Consider the following 16,265-nt stretch of genomic DNA (forward strand, 5'->3'; position numbering starts at 1 on the left):
GCCCCAAGCCAAGAGCAACAGAACAGAGCAGAGCAGAGCATTTGTCATTGTCAATGTCAGCATGAGTGCTCTCGTTGATATGTTGATAATGTCCGCCGTAGACACATTCAATTAGATCCTGCTTTTGGATGCAGGACGAACCCACGCGAGTGGGAATACTCTTACGCTCATGGCCAAAAATCATCTCGATATGTATAAGCAAAACAACCACTGGCTCGCGGACAAAACGCGTGAATGGCCATTGTATTTTCTTCTATGTATGGCCATACAAAAAATGCTTGTTCCTGAAAAAATAATAAAGGTACGCGTTCAACGATCGAGACTTCCCATTGGATATGTCCCTGAATAATATCCTTCGTCCCAGGAACCGGACTAAGCAAGAGCGAGATATGAAGAAACCAAATCGAAGTACATTTCTCCTTTGATGGCTAGTGCCATTAGTGAAGAGTTGAAGAGATACACCTAGAGGCGTCGTTGACTTGGATAGACCTAGTAAGTATGGGTACATACACTCGCTTGGCTGCCCATTGAGAGGAGATTACAGAGCAAAAAGGATCAAAAGGATTAAAGGAACGCCATCCAAGCCAATCCGGGAGATAAACAGAGCACAGTAGCAAACCACTTGTGATATTTTTAAGTGGGCAGCAGTAGAAGACCCGATCTAGGAAAGAACGACGCGTTGTCTACCAATGCCTTTTTATGCTCCCGTGTAATCAGCCAATGGACTGAAAAGGAATGAAAAGAAGACGCCTACAGATTGACCGGCTAAGATAAAAAAGTACTGCAGAAAAAAAATTTTGAACCCCACAATACAGACACAGATCAGCCTGGAATCACGTCATTCACGGCTTCAATTATTTTATTCATATCTTAAACGTAGAAAAGGAGAAGAAGAACCCTCGATGGATGCTCCTCTCCCCAGGAACAACGACAGGAAGGAACAACGAGAACACAAAAGAGGACATTGGCAATCATATCTGCCATGCACAAGATTGAGGGGTAGAAGTCCCTTTGGCCCATCGGAAAAAGACAGTCCATTTTCTACCCTATCACATCCCGCGAAGCGAATCGAACAGACGCGGTGTCTTCCACTGCCCCCTGACCATTTTACTTCCTTCCTCTCTCTTCCTTTTCTTTCTCTCTTTCTTCTCTCTTTCCATCAACCATCTCCTCATTCCTCATCGCCACTCTCCTCTCTCAACAACAATGTCTGAGTTCTCTACTCGCGTCGTTGGTGCTGCCAACACTCTCGAACACCGCGTCTTCATCGGTAAAACCGTCTTCTTGCGTTGTCATACTCACTTTGGAACACGGAAATAGCGCGCCGCTGCTGACACCATCTTTCGAGGAGTAAAAGAATACGAAAAAGTCCTCTAACCTGACTCCACATGCTATTTCTCGTCGACTTCCAGAGCGCAACGGTGTCCCTATCTCGGCCTTCCATGACGTCCCTCTGTACGCTGACAAGGCTAACAACATTTTCAACATGATTGTCGAGATCCCCCGCTGGTCTAATGCAAAGTTGGAGATCTCCAAGGACGAGCCTCTCAACCCCATTAAGCAGGATGTCAAGAAGGGCAAGCTCCGCTTCGTCCGCAACTGCTTCCCCCACCACGGTTACATCTGGAACTACGGTGCTCTTCCCCAGGTATGATTTCGGATTTTTAACTTTCCCATGGTCAAGGGAGAGGAGCTAACTGATCGTGCCCTCGGCTACTCTCCAACCGAATGCCTGCCCTAATTTCTGCCTTTTTCGTATTTCTTTAAAATGGCTGTAGACCTGGGAGGATCCCACCCAGTCCCACAACGAAACTAAGGCTCGCGGTGATAACGATCCCTTGGATGTCTGCGAAATCGGTGAGCAGGTTGGCTACACTGGTCAGATCAAGCAGGTCAAGGTTCTCGGAGTAATGGCTCTTTTGGACGAGGGTAAGCTGGGCTGACTTTGCCACCTTCCTTTTTCATGCCGCCGCGATATGGCTATATTATTTGACATTGTTTGGAGTCCAAAGTACGTTATGACTAACTTAATGTATGGTATATGTAGGCGAGACTGACTGGAAGATCATCGTGATTGATGTCAACGATCCCCTTGCCAACAAGCTGAACGACATTGAGGATGTCGAGCGTCACCTTCCTGGCCTCATCCGTGCTACCAACGAGTGGTTCCGTATCTACAAGATCCCTGATGGCAAGCCCGAGAACCAGTTCGCCTTCTCTGGTGAGGCCAAGAACAAGAAGTACGCCCTCGATATCATCAAGGAGACTCGCGAGGCCTGGGAGCGTCTGATCAAGGGTGCCATCCCCTCTAAGGCTGAGGCCTACGATATTCAGGTGTACGTCTCCATCATCTTTGCCATTAGACTATTGGCATCGGAACTAAGAACCCTTACTAATGGCATCTGGTTTATCGTTTTAATCCTTACAGGAGCAACGTCGCGGTCGAGGATAGCCCTTACAAGGTCTCTGCCGATGACGATGTTATCAAGGCCATCCCTACTGCCTCGCACAAGCCCGCTGCCCCCATCGATCCCTCGGTCGACAAGTGGTTCTTCATTTCTGGAACCAGCAACTTGTAAATACATTCCACTTTTTTTTTTACCAAATAAAGTTGGATTTTATATATACTACGCAAAAGTAGCCCCGCGGATCGCATATCCTTCACCTTACGTGTTCCCTCTGGCTCCATTTTGAGCCAGCACGAGCTCAAAGGCGCGTTTGCATGTAGTCGACCATTCTTCTTTCGTTTATTACGCACACCTTTACTCTCTCCACCTTTTCCTCTTTTTCCGTCTTCAACCAACACTCGTCTCCGCCTGATACAGAACTGAGAAAAACCAAGTTCAGGATAGACAACCGTTTCGGCATTTAGTTTGTCATTCAACTCGCCTTTTTAACTCGGAAGCTCCTTTTCAAGTCAGGAAAACAATAACGAGTGCAAAGCAGCGACAGTTACAACAAACTCTTCAACCGCAGATAAAACAACACATATTTCAACCATGGTTCTGGAGGCTTCTATCTTGGTGTAAGCAACTGTACCACCTATTCCATCATTACCCAGGAGATCAAAGCGACTTTCACGACGAAAGAAAAGCATGGATATGCGCTCATTCGAAAGCGCAAAAGCTGATGAGTCTTTGTCTTTCTCTTTCCTCTGTATGCACTTTCTCGCCACCGACCCACAGGCTCGACAACTCGGAATGGATGAGAAAGTAAGTCAAAAACTGCCTTTTTTTTCCCTCTTGCACACATGATCCCTGACATGTATGTCCTAACGTCTTTCGATCTCCTTTGTTACCTTCCACAGCGGAGACTACACACCGACTCGTCTGGAGGCACAGGCCGATGCTGTCAACCTAATCTTTGGCGCCAAAACTCAGTCCAATCCCGAGAACACGGTCAGTTTGATGACCATGGCCGGAAAGAGGTATGTCCCCGTTCATCCTTCTCATCTCCACTCGCAAATGAGGTTGTTGGAGGCGAAGGACGTGTTTTACTAATCTTCAATACGTCTTATTGCTTTTATGTATATTAGTCCCAAGGTGCTGGTGACATTTACATCGGATATTGGCAAGATCTTATCAGCCTTGCATAATGTCGCCATCGGTGGTCAGGTCTCCTTTACAACCAGTGTTCAGATTGCACAGGTACGACTAAATCGAACCGGTTTGCTCGTCTTGTTTAAAACCTAGAGTTGTACCTATATCCAAGTTTCGTTGCGTTCTGACGACTTCTATTCTCTTCTCTTTATGGCAAATGGAATCGGTAGCTTGCGCTGAAGCATCGTCAGAACAAGAACCAGAGACAGCGGATCATTGTGTTTGTAGGAAGTCCCGTGGAGGAGGACGAGAAGACGCTGGTCAAGTTGGCGAAGAAGCTGAAGAAGAACAACATTGCTGTCGATGTCATCAATTTCGGAGAGGAGGCCGAGAACACGACAAAACTTGAAGCTTTTGTTGCCGCCGTTAACAACAACGACAATAGGTATGGCTTCAGCAAGGACCGGAAACTTATCCTGTATCTTTATTGCTCCATTTTGCTGATCGCTTGACTCATATCTCGATTTTCATTACACTTTTCATCGCGTGTTTTGTTCCGTAGCAATTTGGTGACGGTTCCACCTGGCCCCCATCTGTTGAGCGATGTGCTAGTGAGCTCTTCGATCGTCGCAGGAGAGGACGGCTCGGCACCAGCGTATGTCTCGAGTGGCGGAGGGTCGTACGAATTTGGGGTCGATCCCAATCTGGATCCCGAACTGGCATTGGCTCTCAGGATCTCGTTGGAGGAGGAACGTGCCCGTCAGGAGGCTGCAAGTGGTGGTAATAAGACTGAGGGCGGAGCTGATGCATCGTCCACTGGTGCTGCCACTGGGTCTACTGATGCTGCGGCAACGGCTGCAGGAGGAGCTGGCAGTGCTATGGTGACGGACGATGACCTTTTGGCACAGGCTTTGGCTTCGTCGCAGGCAGATGTAAGTTGTTGTTACCTTTCTCCTCTCTCTTTAATATTCGGTTTACTTTGATTATTATTTCATATTCCTGGGCTTTGTGGACAATATTCTTCCGCTGAATACGCTTTTATGTTTTTGTAGGGCGATCATGATATGGAGGGACTAACAGAAGAACAGGAGATGCAACGGGCAATCCAGATGTCGATGACTGGAAACGATGGATCAGCAGGTTCAGCAAACAAGGGCGGCGACTTTGACGAGGCGATGCAGGACCCCGATTTCATGAACTCGGTGCTAGGATCGCTCTCGGGTGTGGACACAACCGACCCTCGTATCCAGAATGTCCTCCAGGGCTTTTCGTCCGCTTCGAACAATACGGGGGACAAACCAAAGGATGACAAGGCAAAGCAGGATGAGGATAAAAAGGACGACGAGAGCAAGTAGTTTTCGGCGGCATTCTTTTGGCAGGCTGATCATTGACGAGGACATGAAGAAGAAATGGAAAGTCTTGCAGGCAGATTGTCATGTTGAAATAGAGAGAGAGAGTTGTAGCAACAAGATCGAGCAAAGAGATGTACTTGCATCTATAAACAAATACAAAAGAACACCAAATTACACCCTCGTTTGTATTTATTGTAAGGATGTCCCAGACAAAAAGTGTCTATTCCTTGTCATTTCACTTTTAGATGGCCAGCTTGGCGAAGAGGTCCGTAAGATCCTTCTTGAGTCCCAAAAGGGTCTGGACCTCAGCCTGGATAACGGCTGGCTCGGCCTTGGCCACCTTCAAGTCCCTGACCTGGGCGCCTTGCTCCTCAATCCGCTTTTCGAGAGCAAGAACTTCTGCTGGCTTCTCGCCCTCAAAGACTGGAGCGGGGGCAGCTGCAGCCTTGGCGGCAGCCTTCCTCTTCTTCTTCTTGTCCTCGGGTGCAGGCTCGGACGAGCTGCCTCCGTACTTGCTTCTCCAAACGTCCTCCATCTTCTCATCGATGCGCTTGAAGAGGTACTCGGCCTTGCCGATCACATGTCCCGGAAGGATCGCGTCGACCGTGAGCTCCTCGGGCAACAGACGCAGGGGAGCGTTGAGCTGACGGACGATCGAGTCCGAAGTCGAGGGCATGTAAGGGAAGAGAATCGCCGAGAGCAAGTAGATCAAGTTCAGTGCCGTGGTCACCACCCTGTCGCACCGATCCTTGTGCTCCGCAAAGAGCGTGTTATCAATCTTGTTCTCTTGGAGGTACACGTTGCCCAGAGCTGAGATCTCCATCGCCAGACGCAATCCCTCACGGATCTTGACACTGTCCAGAGCCTCGATGTATAGTTTTAGTTTCTCGTTTACTTCCCGGACCAACTTTTCGTCCGAGTCCGTCGGTGCCGCCGCGCTCTCGAGTGCAGGGACAACAGAGTCGTACTTGGCATTCACGAACTTGATCACTCGGTTTACAAAGTTACCAAGGTTCGCCAACAGCTCGTTGTTGTTACGTGCAATAAAATCCTTCCATAAGTAGTGGGAGTCGTTCGTCTCCGGACGGTTCGAGAGGAGGTAGTAGCGCCAGACTGAGGGAGGGACGCCGGTTTCCTGGATGTTGTTGCCAAAGATGCCCACACCGCGGGACTTTGAGAACTTGCCAGATTCGTATTGCAAGTACTCTGTTTTATCGAAAACAATGGGATTAGTATCGGATATGCAACAGACGCAAGTAATTCATATAACGCAACAACGAACATACCAGTGGTGCTGAGGCTGTCCAAGAGAGTCCACTCCTCTTCAGTTCCAATAAGCGTGCTTGGGAAGATCACAGTATGGAAGGGCACGTTATCCTTCCCCATGAACTGGTACAACTTGACATCCTTCGGGTTCTTCCACCACTTCTCCCACTCCTTCGTATACGTCGCCGTAATCGAGGGATATCCGATTGGGGCATCAAACCAGACATAAAACACCTTGCCCTCCCATCCCTTGAGTGGTACAGGAGTTCCCCACTTCAAATCACGGGTGATGCAGCGCAACTTCAGACCCTCCTTGAACCAGGACTGAGTGATGACCTTGCCGTTCGCAGACCAATGACCCTCGGTCGAGGCCTTATCGAACCATGCCTCGCATTGGGGCTGCAGCTTTTCGAGATCCAGGAAGAGGTGATTTGATTCCTTTTGCACCGGGCGGTTGCCGTCGAGTTTGCAGCGGGGGTTAATAAGATCGATCGCGTTCAACAGGTTACCGCACTGGTCGCACTGGTCGCCGCGAGCATCCTGTTGTATAATAGATATGAAAAAGTGCATGGGTTAGGTACGGTTGTTGCGGCTAGTATTCCAAGGCTAGTGCACTCCTCAAGGTATGCAAACGCTGTCTTACATCGTAGTTACACTTTGGGCAGATTCCCTCAACGAAGCGATCTGCAAGATATCTAACACAGTCCAAATCCATTACACAGTCAGCTTTTCAAAGGTCCTGCTTGATCAACATAAACCAAATCAAAACATATTTCTTTTTCCCCAAAATTACCTGTCGCATTGGCTGCAGTACAACTGGAGCAGAGACTTCTCGACGAGCAAGTTACGCTCATACAATCTCAAAAAGATATCCTGAGATATTTTTGTCTGCTCCTCCGTCGTCGTCCTTCCAAACTTGTCAAAATCAATCTCCATCCATTCGTAGCACTGTTTGTGGATGGGATAGTACTTGTCGCACAGCTCCTGGCAGGTCACTCCGTCCGACAGGGCCTTCGTCTCTGTCGCAGTACCGTACTCGTCTGTACCGCAGATGTACAACGCGTTAATCCCGCGTACACGCTGGTACCTGAATTAATTAAGTAGTTCGATTCGTCTTTAGTCAATATGCACAGCTTCATGGCTTTCCCATCGAAAAAAAGAAAACACGTTACCTGGCATAGACATCGGCGCTGAGGGTGGACCCGATAATGTTACCCAAATGAGGCACGTTGTTGACATAAGGCAAGGCCGACGTGATCAGAACGTTACGCTCGCCAGGGATTGGAACCCTTGGGTTCCATTATGTGTGGATCAAAGTACGAGCAATTGGTTAGACATATATGTATAATAATATCAATTACGAAGAGCACCGCAAGAAACGAGCATGTTCGGCGCCTTACTTGTGAGGACTCTTGGGTGGCAGGGCAATGCCGGTCTTGATGGTAGCGGATGCAGACATGGCGAATCAAATAAAACGGTGGTATCGTGTGCCTGAATAATATTGTTGTTTTTTGTGCGTATTGCTCCTCGTTGAAGGGCTCCTTTTTTTTTATGCGTGGGAAGAATAAAAGTGAAATCTCTTTCAAGAGAGAATCGAAGAAGATACTCTGAAGTGGAAGAAGGAATGGATGAGTAATGAGAGATGGAGAAAAGAAGGGCAGAAGGACAAAGCGTGCAGCGAAGGCGTGCTTTTATGCCAGCCCGGTGCTTTGAGTCAGCGGGGAACGGATTCACCAATCATTGAGCAGATATCAGGTGACCGCCGAGTACTCCCAGCATTGGGTGCCGACTGGGCCTGACGTTGGGCAGCCATATCCAACGATCAACATAGACGGGTGCCTTTTCGTATGTAGTGGCTACGATTATATAACCCTTGAATAATCGATAACAATGTTTGCCTGCGCCCCGTTCTTTTCGTATATTTTTTTTTGTATCATGCCTTTGAAGGTGTTGTGGTTGAGTCAGGCTGCATCTGCAGAGGATGCAAACAAAAACGAGAACCGTGCAGAAGTATCCTGCTATCTGTCTAAAGGGCGTCTAACTGCATCTGAAGCTCGGCTACAAGTAGTTCAAACAATAGGTGGAAAGTGCTTTTGTTTAGAATTTCCCCGTTTTCATGTACATATTCCAAGCACTATTTTCCGCCGTCAACGAGAACATCCTAGAATGACATATTACCTGCTGCGTCGTAGTCTTCCTCGGCCACCGCAGCCTCAATATCTCGCTCTAGTCGCTGCCTTTGTTCCTGTACACTTTCTACCGAATCTGTCTTCAGTGCAGCATTTGAGCCAGACGATAAATTTCCTGTGGATTGGCTGCTGACCACATAAACAGGTTCCTCACGGCCGAAGCGGATCCGTGCAATCGCACATACATTCTCGATCTCGCTACGCATCTCGTTCAGTAGTCGGCGGGACAGTTGACCCGTGGAACTCGATACTGTCCTTGTTTTAGAGTCGTCAGGCCTTTCTGCAGATGCGCCATTCATCGCTGCGTCGTGGCTGTCCTTTTGCTCTTCCGCTGTATCTGAAGTTAAAGCATTGATTCGATCGAGGGCCTCCGTGGTTGCAGTCTGGATTTCCTTAAACAGAGTGTCCTCCTCGCTCTTGGCAAGCGCTTTTGCGTCCTCATATTCCTTCTCAAGGCTCTTGAGCTGCTTCTGCGCCTGTCCATTCATCTTGGAGGTCAAATTATCCAGCTCTGTCTGCTGCTGAGCTATCGTCTCCCTACACTTTGCGAGCTCGGCTGAACACTGTGAAGCCTGTTTAAAATCGCGCCGTTGAATCGAGAGCGTCTTGAGCGTCTCAACTGTACTTATCCGTTTTTTAGTCGCATCTAAATCCAGTTCGAGATTTGTAATGGCTTTCTGATCTGTTACGCTCTGGTTCGTCCATGCCTCGATTTGCGACTCATACTTCTTTAGACCCTCACCCAGACTGCTCGCCCGCATGTTCCACCCGGCCTCCTTCTCCCTGAATTCCTCCTCCTCTAATCGCAACTTTTGGATCATCGCCTGCTCGCCCTCAAACAGCCGGCGCACTTCCTCCAGCCGATCGCGTTGCAAGTTGATTTGATGGATCTCACTCGCAATCTCCTCCTGCGTGGCCTCTGCCTCGTGCACAGCCTTCAGGACGCTGGATTCCTGATGGTCGAGATGTTGAGTCTTGGCTTGAACTTCGGTCATACGACGCTCCAGCCCGCGTTTCTCGCGCGAAACCTCTTTGGCGAGTCCGTCAAACTGCTGAGCAATGACAGCGATCTTGCCCTGAAGGATGTTAATGCTACGACCATACTCCTTGTCCTGATTCCTGAGCTGTTCTAGCTTCCTCGTCAACTCTTTGATTTCGGTCTATTTTGTTCCCATGTGTGAGAAGACATATAATGAAAAGAAAGAAAAAAAAAATACGTTTAGTATCTAGATCAGAATATAAATCACAAGGGAAGCACCTCCCACAAAAGCTGAACCTACTCGAGTGGCATTCCGCTTCTCAATCAAGTCGTCCATCTCATCCTGCTCTGTCTTAGTCTCCTCCTCCATCCTTTCCAGCAGCTCGGCCTCGTTCTTTCCCAAGAAATCTTGTCCAAGAGCAATATCGCTCTTCTCCTTCTCAACCTCGTCCCGTTCGCCTTGAATCCGTTCCATCTCGCTCTCCCGAACCCTTTGTAACTCCATCCGACGAACCCCCTTTTCCGTCTCTCTCTCCTGGCGCATCTGGTCCATCTCATGCATCACGGCCTGCTGCATATCGGCGATCTGTCTGCTCAGCTCGTCCTGTCGCTTCTTACTCTTCCAAAGTGCTCTGTCCGTCTCCATGTATGCTCCTTCAACCTTTTGGACACGCTCATGGATAAGGCGAATGGTCGTTGCTGCTACATCCGCCTCCTCAAATTGCTCTGTTCGCGTCGCTTCCTCTTGTCGTTGTTCGTTCGTATTCCGACGACTGTAGAGCGAGAGCAGCTCCTTGCAGAGCTCAATCTTGTGTGCAGAAAGCTGACCCTGTTTCATAATCAGCTGCTGGAATTCTGTTTCGAGTAGCGAGAGCGAATGAGTAGCACTGTTGCTACTGGAAACATGACCCCGGCTACTCGAGTACCGCTGTGAAGTCGTGGACATGGACGATGTCGATCTGTGCTCCGAGGTAATACCAAATGTGGAATGATGGGTATTGGTTCTAGCAACGCGGCTATCCCTGCTTTCCTTCCTCGAATCGTTGTTTTTTCTTTCCAGCATCAAACTGCCTGATCCTAGGTCGTTCGCCGTCTTTAAAAACCTGCTCCGCAACAATCCAGGCGATTCTGGACGAGATAATAACATAGATTGATGTCGGTGAGACTGTAATGGTGGCTGGTCCTCATCTACAAAGTCCAGGAGGCTACTCTGGGAGGCGGTCAAGGAACTCGCCTGGGATCCCTTGGTCCTCTCGGTCCTGTGTGCTGTAGAGGACATGGCAGGAATCATGATCGAATTTTTGAGCGACGTCAGTCCAGAGACAATGCCCATCCCTGGTCCTGAAAATGTATGAAGGCCAAATGTAGATGGTTTGGCGGACGAATTATTGGCTGAATTTGCTGCTGACGTTTCATCAGGGAGTGTTTGTGATGCTTTTGAGACTTCTGATCCAGTTATGGGATGGGTCGCTATTATTGGAGAGGATGTTTCTATGGTCGAAGCTGAAGCGGATGGTGGGTGCTTTGAGGAATCGTCTACCGATACCGAGCCTAATGTCGCCCTTTGCCCTTTAGGGCCCCATCTTTTCTTCTTTGGCTCAGCTGATGTACTCGTGCTTGGATTGCTGTAAGCGCTGGTGGACGCCTCCGCCAATGGTGGAAGGTGCTGTGAGTCAGAGAGGCTCGCTGGCATTACAAAAGCTGTAAAGAAAATAAAAGATAGTCAGGATCATGAGTAACCACTAGAACTATTGCTTTCCGAGTAGACTTCTTTCATTAATATCTTGCTTACCGCCGTCCGATATGGCGTCCATGCTGAATCGGTGGCTTGAACTCAGGTCCTCTTTAGATGCAAATGGACTCTTGGGGTCTTTCCAGGGCAAGGGTGGAGAAGCATCTTCGATAACCATACTTGAGCTCGATCGCGATTTTTCTAAAGAACCTTTGCCACTACCTCTTCCCCTTACATCGAAACTTGGTTCATCACGATCTTTATCCCATGGATCTGACATGTTACTGATGAACGGCGAAGGTGTTCCCTGCTCCTGCAGAAGATCTGAATTTCCATCCCCAGCAGTTGATAGCAACAGCATTAGCTTCTAGTTTGATCATCTTTGATTGAGAAAAACAGTGGCAAACGCAATATCATCAATGTTTCCTTCAGCGCACCATGCAGAGTAGGCGATCCAGGAACGGAAGACTGTCTCCGCTGCGGGATAGTCTGCTTGGGTGACGCATACATAGAGTGGAGCATGCTTCTGTTGCCATGCCTGCGACTGGAATTGCTGCTGGAGATATTGGTGCGACGGCTATCGCTTTCCTGCTCCGCTTCGCTGTCGCTGTGTGCGGTCACACCTCGTTTCAGTAGTAGGCTGGTGCTTTCCTTGCTGCCGTCATCCTCGTGGTCATCCGCAGCCCTGGCAGCTAACGAGAAAAGAAGCTCATTGAATGTGTCGCCCATGCTGGTAATGTCGCCTTGGTCATTCAAAGCCGGTGGTATGGTGAGTTTTGCGCAAGAGAACACGTCGTCATAGACCATTGTGGAGGGCACCATGCGCACAGTCACACGAAGAAGAACAGGCAGTTAAACTTATTATATTAATTATGGTATTTGGAGAAGGAACAATGCGGATGAACATGATGAAGATAGTACAAAAGACACAAGGAAGGGCTAGAATAAAGGCATTGCCTGTCTATGCAGTAAAGGACTCGCTAGGGAAGATGTACTCTACAACCTTGCTCTCTTTGGTCGCATAGTACTCTCGTGGTGCTGCTGTGGTTGGAGTAGTGACATTACTGTCCGGATCAAGACCCTGCTCTGCAGCGGCCCTGGCTGCCTCAAGCTCCTCAAACTGTAGCCGCGATACATACTCTTCGTCACCATCATCCTCATCGTCGTCCTCCTCGTCGTCCTCCTCTTCCTCTAGGATAGCACCGAATCCTGTCTGTGCGTTCGCCGGCCCTGATTTAGTATTGGACGTATTCGCGGAGGTCGGTTTCTTTGGCAGCGCAGAAGTAGGTGGAGCAGGCAGAGACGCTTTTGGCGGGAGAGGCACCGCAGTTGTAGGTCCTGGGGGCAATGATATCAAAGCAGATAATCTCGTATTCAAAGTCGAATCCCGTTTGCTTCCAGATGCCGAATTGCTGGTGGATGACTTTCTGGCGATACCACCCCCTAATGAGGCCACATTATTCATCGACGATGAGATGGGCCGAAGTGCTGAGCTGGATCCGGATGGCCTCTGCAATAAGGGACGAGAAGAGCTGGCTGATGCTGGTGGTTGAACAGGTGCTTGACCAATGGGAGGAGCAGGCAGCACATACATGGCGTGAATAGGAAGCGATAGTTGTCTGCTATGAGCGCTGCTGCCTTTGCTGCCTTTGCTGCTGCTCTTGCCGTTCTCCTCCCCAGATCCTGCAGATGTATTTTCCTTGCTCGAAGTCAGCACCGCACTGAGTCTTGGCGAGGGCGTTGTCGCTCGACGAGATAATTGAAGATCGCCCAGTTTTGCAGAGATCAGCGCTGCTTCCTGAGATTGTGATCGTATGCGAGCCTTGGAGCGATTGGGAATAGGAAGATCGGGTTCATGGTGATGCGGTATAGAAGAAAGTCGACGAGATGCCTCAGTGGGTTGGGTCGCTGACGATGATGAGGAGGAGGAAGACACAGAACGTGGTGAAGAGCCTGCTTTACTTGGTGAACTAGTCCGCGGGGGTTCTGGTAGAGGGAGAGTCGGTGCTGATGCCAAGGAAGGTGTTGGGGAAAGAGGTCGATTCATGCCCAACAAATCTGTAGCAGTAGCCGGTTTCAGCGGAGGGCCGCCAGTTGAAGGCAATCCTGATCTCATCGCATTTGTTCTTGACGAGCTGCGCTGAACTCGTTCCTGGATCGATCCTGTACCTCCAACAGACTTCGCCGAGGTTGAGACCACACTGATCATGCTGTGCCGGTTGAGTCCAGGGTCCCGCTGATGACGGATGCTCGTGATACGAGAGAGGGATCCATTAGCACTCTGGTCTCCACCGGACTCTGGTGTGGCAGGTAAACTAGAAGTCGGCGGATTTGATGTGAATGGACTGCTTGGGAGAGGCTGCTGCGAAGGGAGGCCTGCGGTGAGGATTTGCGGTGGCGGAAGAATCTGTGTCGAATGCCTGATTGATACACTAGCCGGCCGGTGAACGCTCCGAGGAGGAGGCGAAATGACTAGGGAGCTCCTGGGGCTCGATCGCGTCAGACTGGGACTCAATGGCCGAGAAGAGACGGGGCTCATAGGCCGTGGCGAGATTCCAGCTTGCTTTTGCACACTACGATGAGGGAGCGAGACAGTATATTCCGATTGTTCAGAGATCATTGACGTCCTGTGGTTGTTCGGAAAAGACGACATGTTGGACATGCCAGTCATGGTCGATATAGTCGACTCTCGTTTACTGCGGGGAATAGTCGCATAGTTGATGTCCGATCTCTCCGATTTAGCCGGAATTGTCCATGACGACGAAGGCACTCCCTTCTGTGCGTCCGCCATGGCGTCTGCACGCTCCATGACGGATCCAAAGCTGGCGTAATCCGACACATGCTGACCGGATGAGAGCGAGCTGTTTCTTCTCCTTTTGATTTCCGGCTGCAGAAATTGCTGTGGTTGCTCTGGTGCTGATGTCCCGTATGAATGTCCCTGAGAACTTCCCTGAGGTCGCTGCGGTCCAGATCCGGGTGTTGGCGTTGATGGCTTTGGGGTGATGGAGCGCGGAGGCGGATTAAGACTTGTGACCTGTCCCTGGTAGAAGTCGATATCCTGATGTTGACTGTAGCTTGAAGTCTGGCCATGAAGCGGGGGCATAGAAGTCGCAGATAGCGCGCCGGCCATAAATCTTGAGTCGCGGTGCATATGCCCATATTGACTAGGAATGGCAGGAACGGAAGGTACTCGCGCAGTAGCTGAGGTGCCCGATGTTTCCGTAATCTCAGAAAAGCCTGAATAGATTGTTCCTTGTCCGTCAGTCTGGAGATTTCGGACACGGTGCACTGTATTCTTGAGCTCTTTGAGCCAGCCTGACATTTCGGAAGCCGTGTCTGCAAGCACGTACCAGCTCTTTTCTCCAGGACAGGAGATCTGGAGACAGTAGCGCTTTCCTGAGAAAATGTCCGTGACACAAATGATAGCTTCGGGTGAGAGGACTAGCGACTCGAGAAGCGGATGTTGTGGGTCTGAGGATTTGAAGCAATAAAGCGATTGTTCGTGCAGGATGAAATATCGTCGCTTCCATTGTTTGCGGGAGAAAAAGGTCCTGGATGAGAACTTTGTGAGATATCCTGCATAAGCCGAATCTCGCTCCAGATGTCGGACGCGGAGTTGAGATGGCGATACTCCATTGACGTCCGGTACGTTGGCACTGCTGGTGCCCTTTTCACCTGAGGAAAGAAAAGAAAATGCTGACAGCGTGTTGGAGGTGCCGTCCCTGATGCTAGAAAACGACGATGTATCACCGAGGGGTGATGGTACAGATCCTGCTTTACTCAATTTGCGTGGCCTTTGACGAAAGCTGGCTGCAGATGAGGTCTCGTCGTCGGTTGTCATGGATGTCAAGTCTGAACCTTGGTGGTACGCGTCCTTGCTGCTATTGTCGTTCTCCAGACGCTGGCGCTGATGATGAAGGAGTTGCTGATGGTGCCTGTAGGCAGCCGAAGGCGAGGACGAAGACGAGGACGAGGACGAGGCTTGACGCGGATTGCTCCCACTGCCGTTGCCGTTTATGGTGCTGGTGCTGGCCTTGCTGATGTTGTAATAAAAGAAGCTGGCGTCGTTTGGAGAATAGTGATCGGGCTGGTTGCTGTCCTTCTGGCCGCTGTTTATTGAGCTAGGCATAGTCTCAGCAGCTTGGATTCCCAGGACTTTGTACTGCTTATCGGCAGAGGAGGACTCCAGCGTTCCTTGCACAGCGAATGGTTCCTTGCCTATGTTCAGACTGCTGTTGCAATTGCTTTTGGCGGTGGTGGTAGTTGGGATATGATAATTAAAGTGTGAAGGGTGGCCCTGTGAAGACAGCGAGCCGGGTATAGGTGTTGATCGAGGAGAGTGATCCTGGGTCAATTGGGATTGCCGAGTCGATGTCCTTGATGTCCCCTGGTGTTGGTGCAGCTGCATTGAGAATTAGTCCTATTGAGGGCCCGAAGGTCGAGGGATTAGTTCTCCGAATCTGCTGCTGGTTGTTTCTGGCTGATTCGGTCACATACAAGTACCTGGGTAGCTGATTGTCGTGCGTTGGTCCACGAGATGAGACAAAGTCTTGAAGAGAGAAAAAAAAAAGAAAAAAAAGAAAAAAAGAAAAAAAGAATAAAAAAAAGAATAAACTGGAAGACTGGAGAGAGAGAGAGGAGAAGCTACAGCGAGAGCAGGTCCATGGGAGGGGAAGGGGAAGGGAATCCGAGCAGGAGGCGGAGGTGATGGAAGGGAGAGGCGGAGGTGAAGTGTGATGAGACTAAGGAGGGTGCAGTTTAGTACAGTTGGTGCAGGTACAGGACAGTTGGTGCAGGTACAGTTGGTGGACCAGTATGTTTTTCATCCACTGGTTCAGGTACAACAAAAGGGGAGGAGCAAATGGCCGAGGCAAGCAAAAAAACAAGAGAAGGGAGGGAAGACGATGCAGCAGTGTGCTGTTAGTATGCAGTTACTAGTATACAGTAGTATACAGTAGTATACAGTAGTATACAGTAGTATACAGTAGTATACAGTAGTATCAACGATAGACTAACGATAACAATAACAATAACAATAACAATAATATGATAATATGATAGAATGATATTGTGGATTGTGTGGTGGTTGTTTGTTCGGCTATTTGCTATTTTATTTGCTCGATAATATTTGTAGACAGGCAAAAAGAGCAGACGGAGAGCGTGAGCGTAGAGCGTGAAGGCAAGGGAGAGAGAGCTGAGTGGGCGAGT

General features: G+C 49.4%; 5 protein-coding genes across 5 annotated transcripts; 2 read left to right on the forward strand and 3 right to left on the reverse strand.

Moving 5' to 3' along the window:
* The first annotated feature begins 770 nt into the window (after positions 1-770).
* Positions 771-2,630, forward strand: BC939DRAFT_486463 (pyrophosphatase-domain-containing protein). The gene is made up of 5 exons (XM_051559330.1): positions 771-1,270; positions 1,413-1,648; positions 1,779-1,929; positions 2,048-2,336; positions 2,429-2,630. Exons 1-5 carry the CDS (start codon positions 1,207-1,209, stop codon positions 2,577-2,579), a joined length of 891 nt encoding a protein of 296 aa, XP_051414698.1. The 5' UTR covers positions 771-1,206; the 3' UTR covers positions 2,580-2,630.
* Positions 2,631-2,724: 94 nt separating this feature from the next.
* On the forward strand, positions 2,725-5,063 carry BC939DRAFT_444515 (uncharacterized protein). The gene is made up of 7 exons (XM_051554689.1): positions 2,725-3,025; positions 3,186-3,212; positions 3,308-3,427; positions 3,536-3,647; positions 3,770-3,984; positions 4,102-4,471; positions 4,592-5,063. The coding sequence occupies exons 1-7, from the start codon at positions 3,000-3,002 to the stop codon at positions 4,892-4,894; spliced, it is 1,173 nt and encodes a 390-aa protein (XP_051414699.1). The 5' UTR covers positions 2,725-2,999; the 3' UTR covers positions 4,895-5,063.
* Positions 5,064-5,077: 14 nt separating this feature from the next.
* BC939DRAFT_79814 (tRNA synthetases class I (M)-domain-containing protein) lies at positions 5,078-7,825 on the reverse strand. Its single transcript, XM_051561908.1, has 6 exons — positions 7,558-7,825; positions 7,330-7,446; positions 6,951-7,244; positions 6,801-6,852; positions 6,178-6,697; positions 5,078-6,097 (listed from the first exon to the last, which is right to left on the reverse strand). Exons 1-6 carry the CDS (start codon positions 7,614-7,616, stop codon positions 5,133-5,135), a joined length of 2,007 nt encoding a protein of 668 aa, XP_051414700.1. The 5' UTR covers positions 7,617-7,825; the 3' UTR covers positions 5,078-5,132.
* A 1-nt stretch (position 7,826) lies between these two features.
* Positions 7,827-11,862, reverse strand: BC939DRAFT_79813 (uncharacterized protein). The gene is made up of 4 exons (XM_051561907.1): positions 11,118-11,862; positions 9,627-11,026; positions 8,336-9,506; positions 7,827-8,215 (listed from the first exon to the last, which is right to left on the reverse strand). The coding sequence occupies exons 1-4, from the start codon at positions 11,416-11,418 to the stop codon at positions 8,184-8,186; spliced, it is 2,904 nt and encodes a 967-aa protein (XP_051414701.1). The 5' UTR covers positions 11,419-11,862; the 3' UTR covers positions 7,827-8,183.
* A 41-nt stretch (positions 11,863-11,903) lies between these two features.
* On the reverse strand, positions 11,904-15,037 carry BC939DRAFT_444522 (uncharacterized protein). The gene has a single exon (XM_051554690.1). The coding sequence runs from the start codon at positions 14,896-14,898 to the stop codon at positions 12,019-12,021; it is 2,880 nt and encodes a 959-aa protein (XP_051414702.1). The 5' UTR covers positions 14,899-15,037; the 3' UTR covers positions 11,904-12,018.
* Between the last annotated feature and the right edge of the window lie 1,228 nt (positions 15,038-16,265).

The sequence above is a fragment of the Gamsiella multidivaricata genome, assembly GCF_025024155.1.
Source record: "Gamsiella multidivaricata strain RSA 2152 chromosome Unknown BC939scaffold_16, whole genome shotgun sequence".
NCBI lineage: Eukaryota > Fungi > Mortierellomycota > Mortierellomycetes > Mortierellales > Mortierellaceae > Gamsiella > Gamsiella multidivaricata.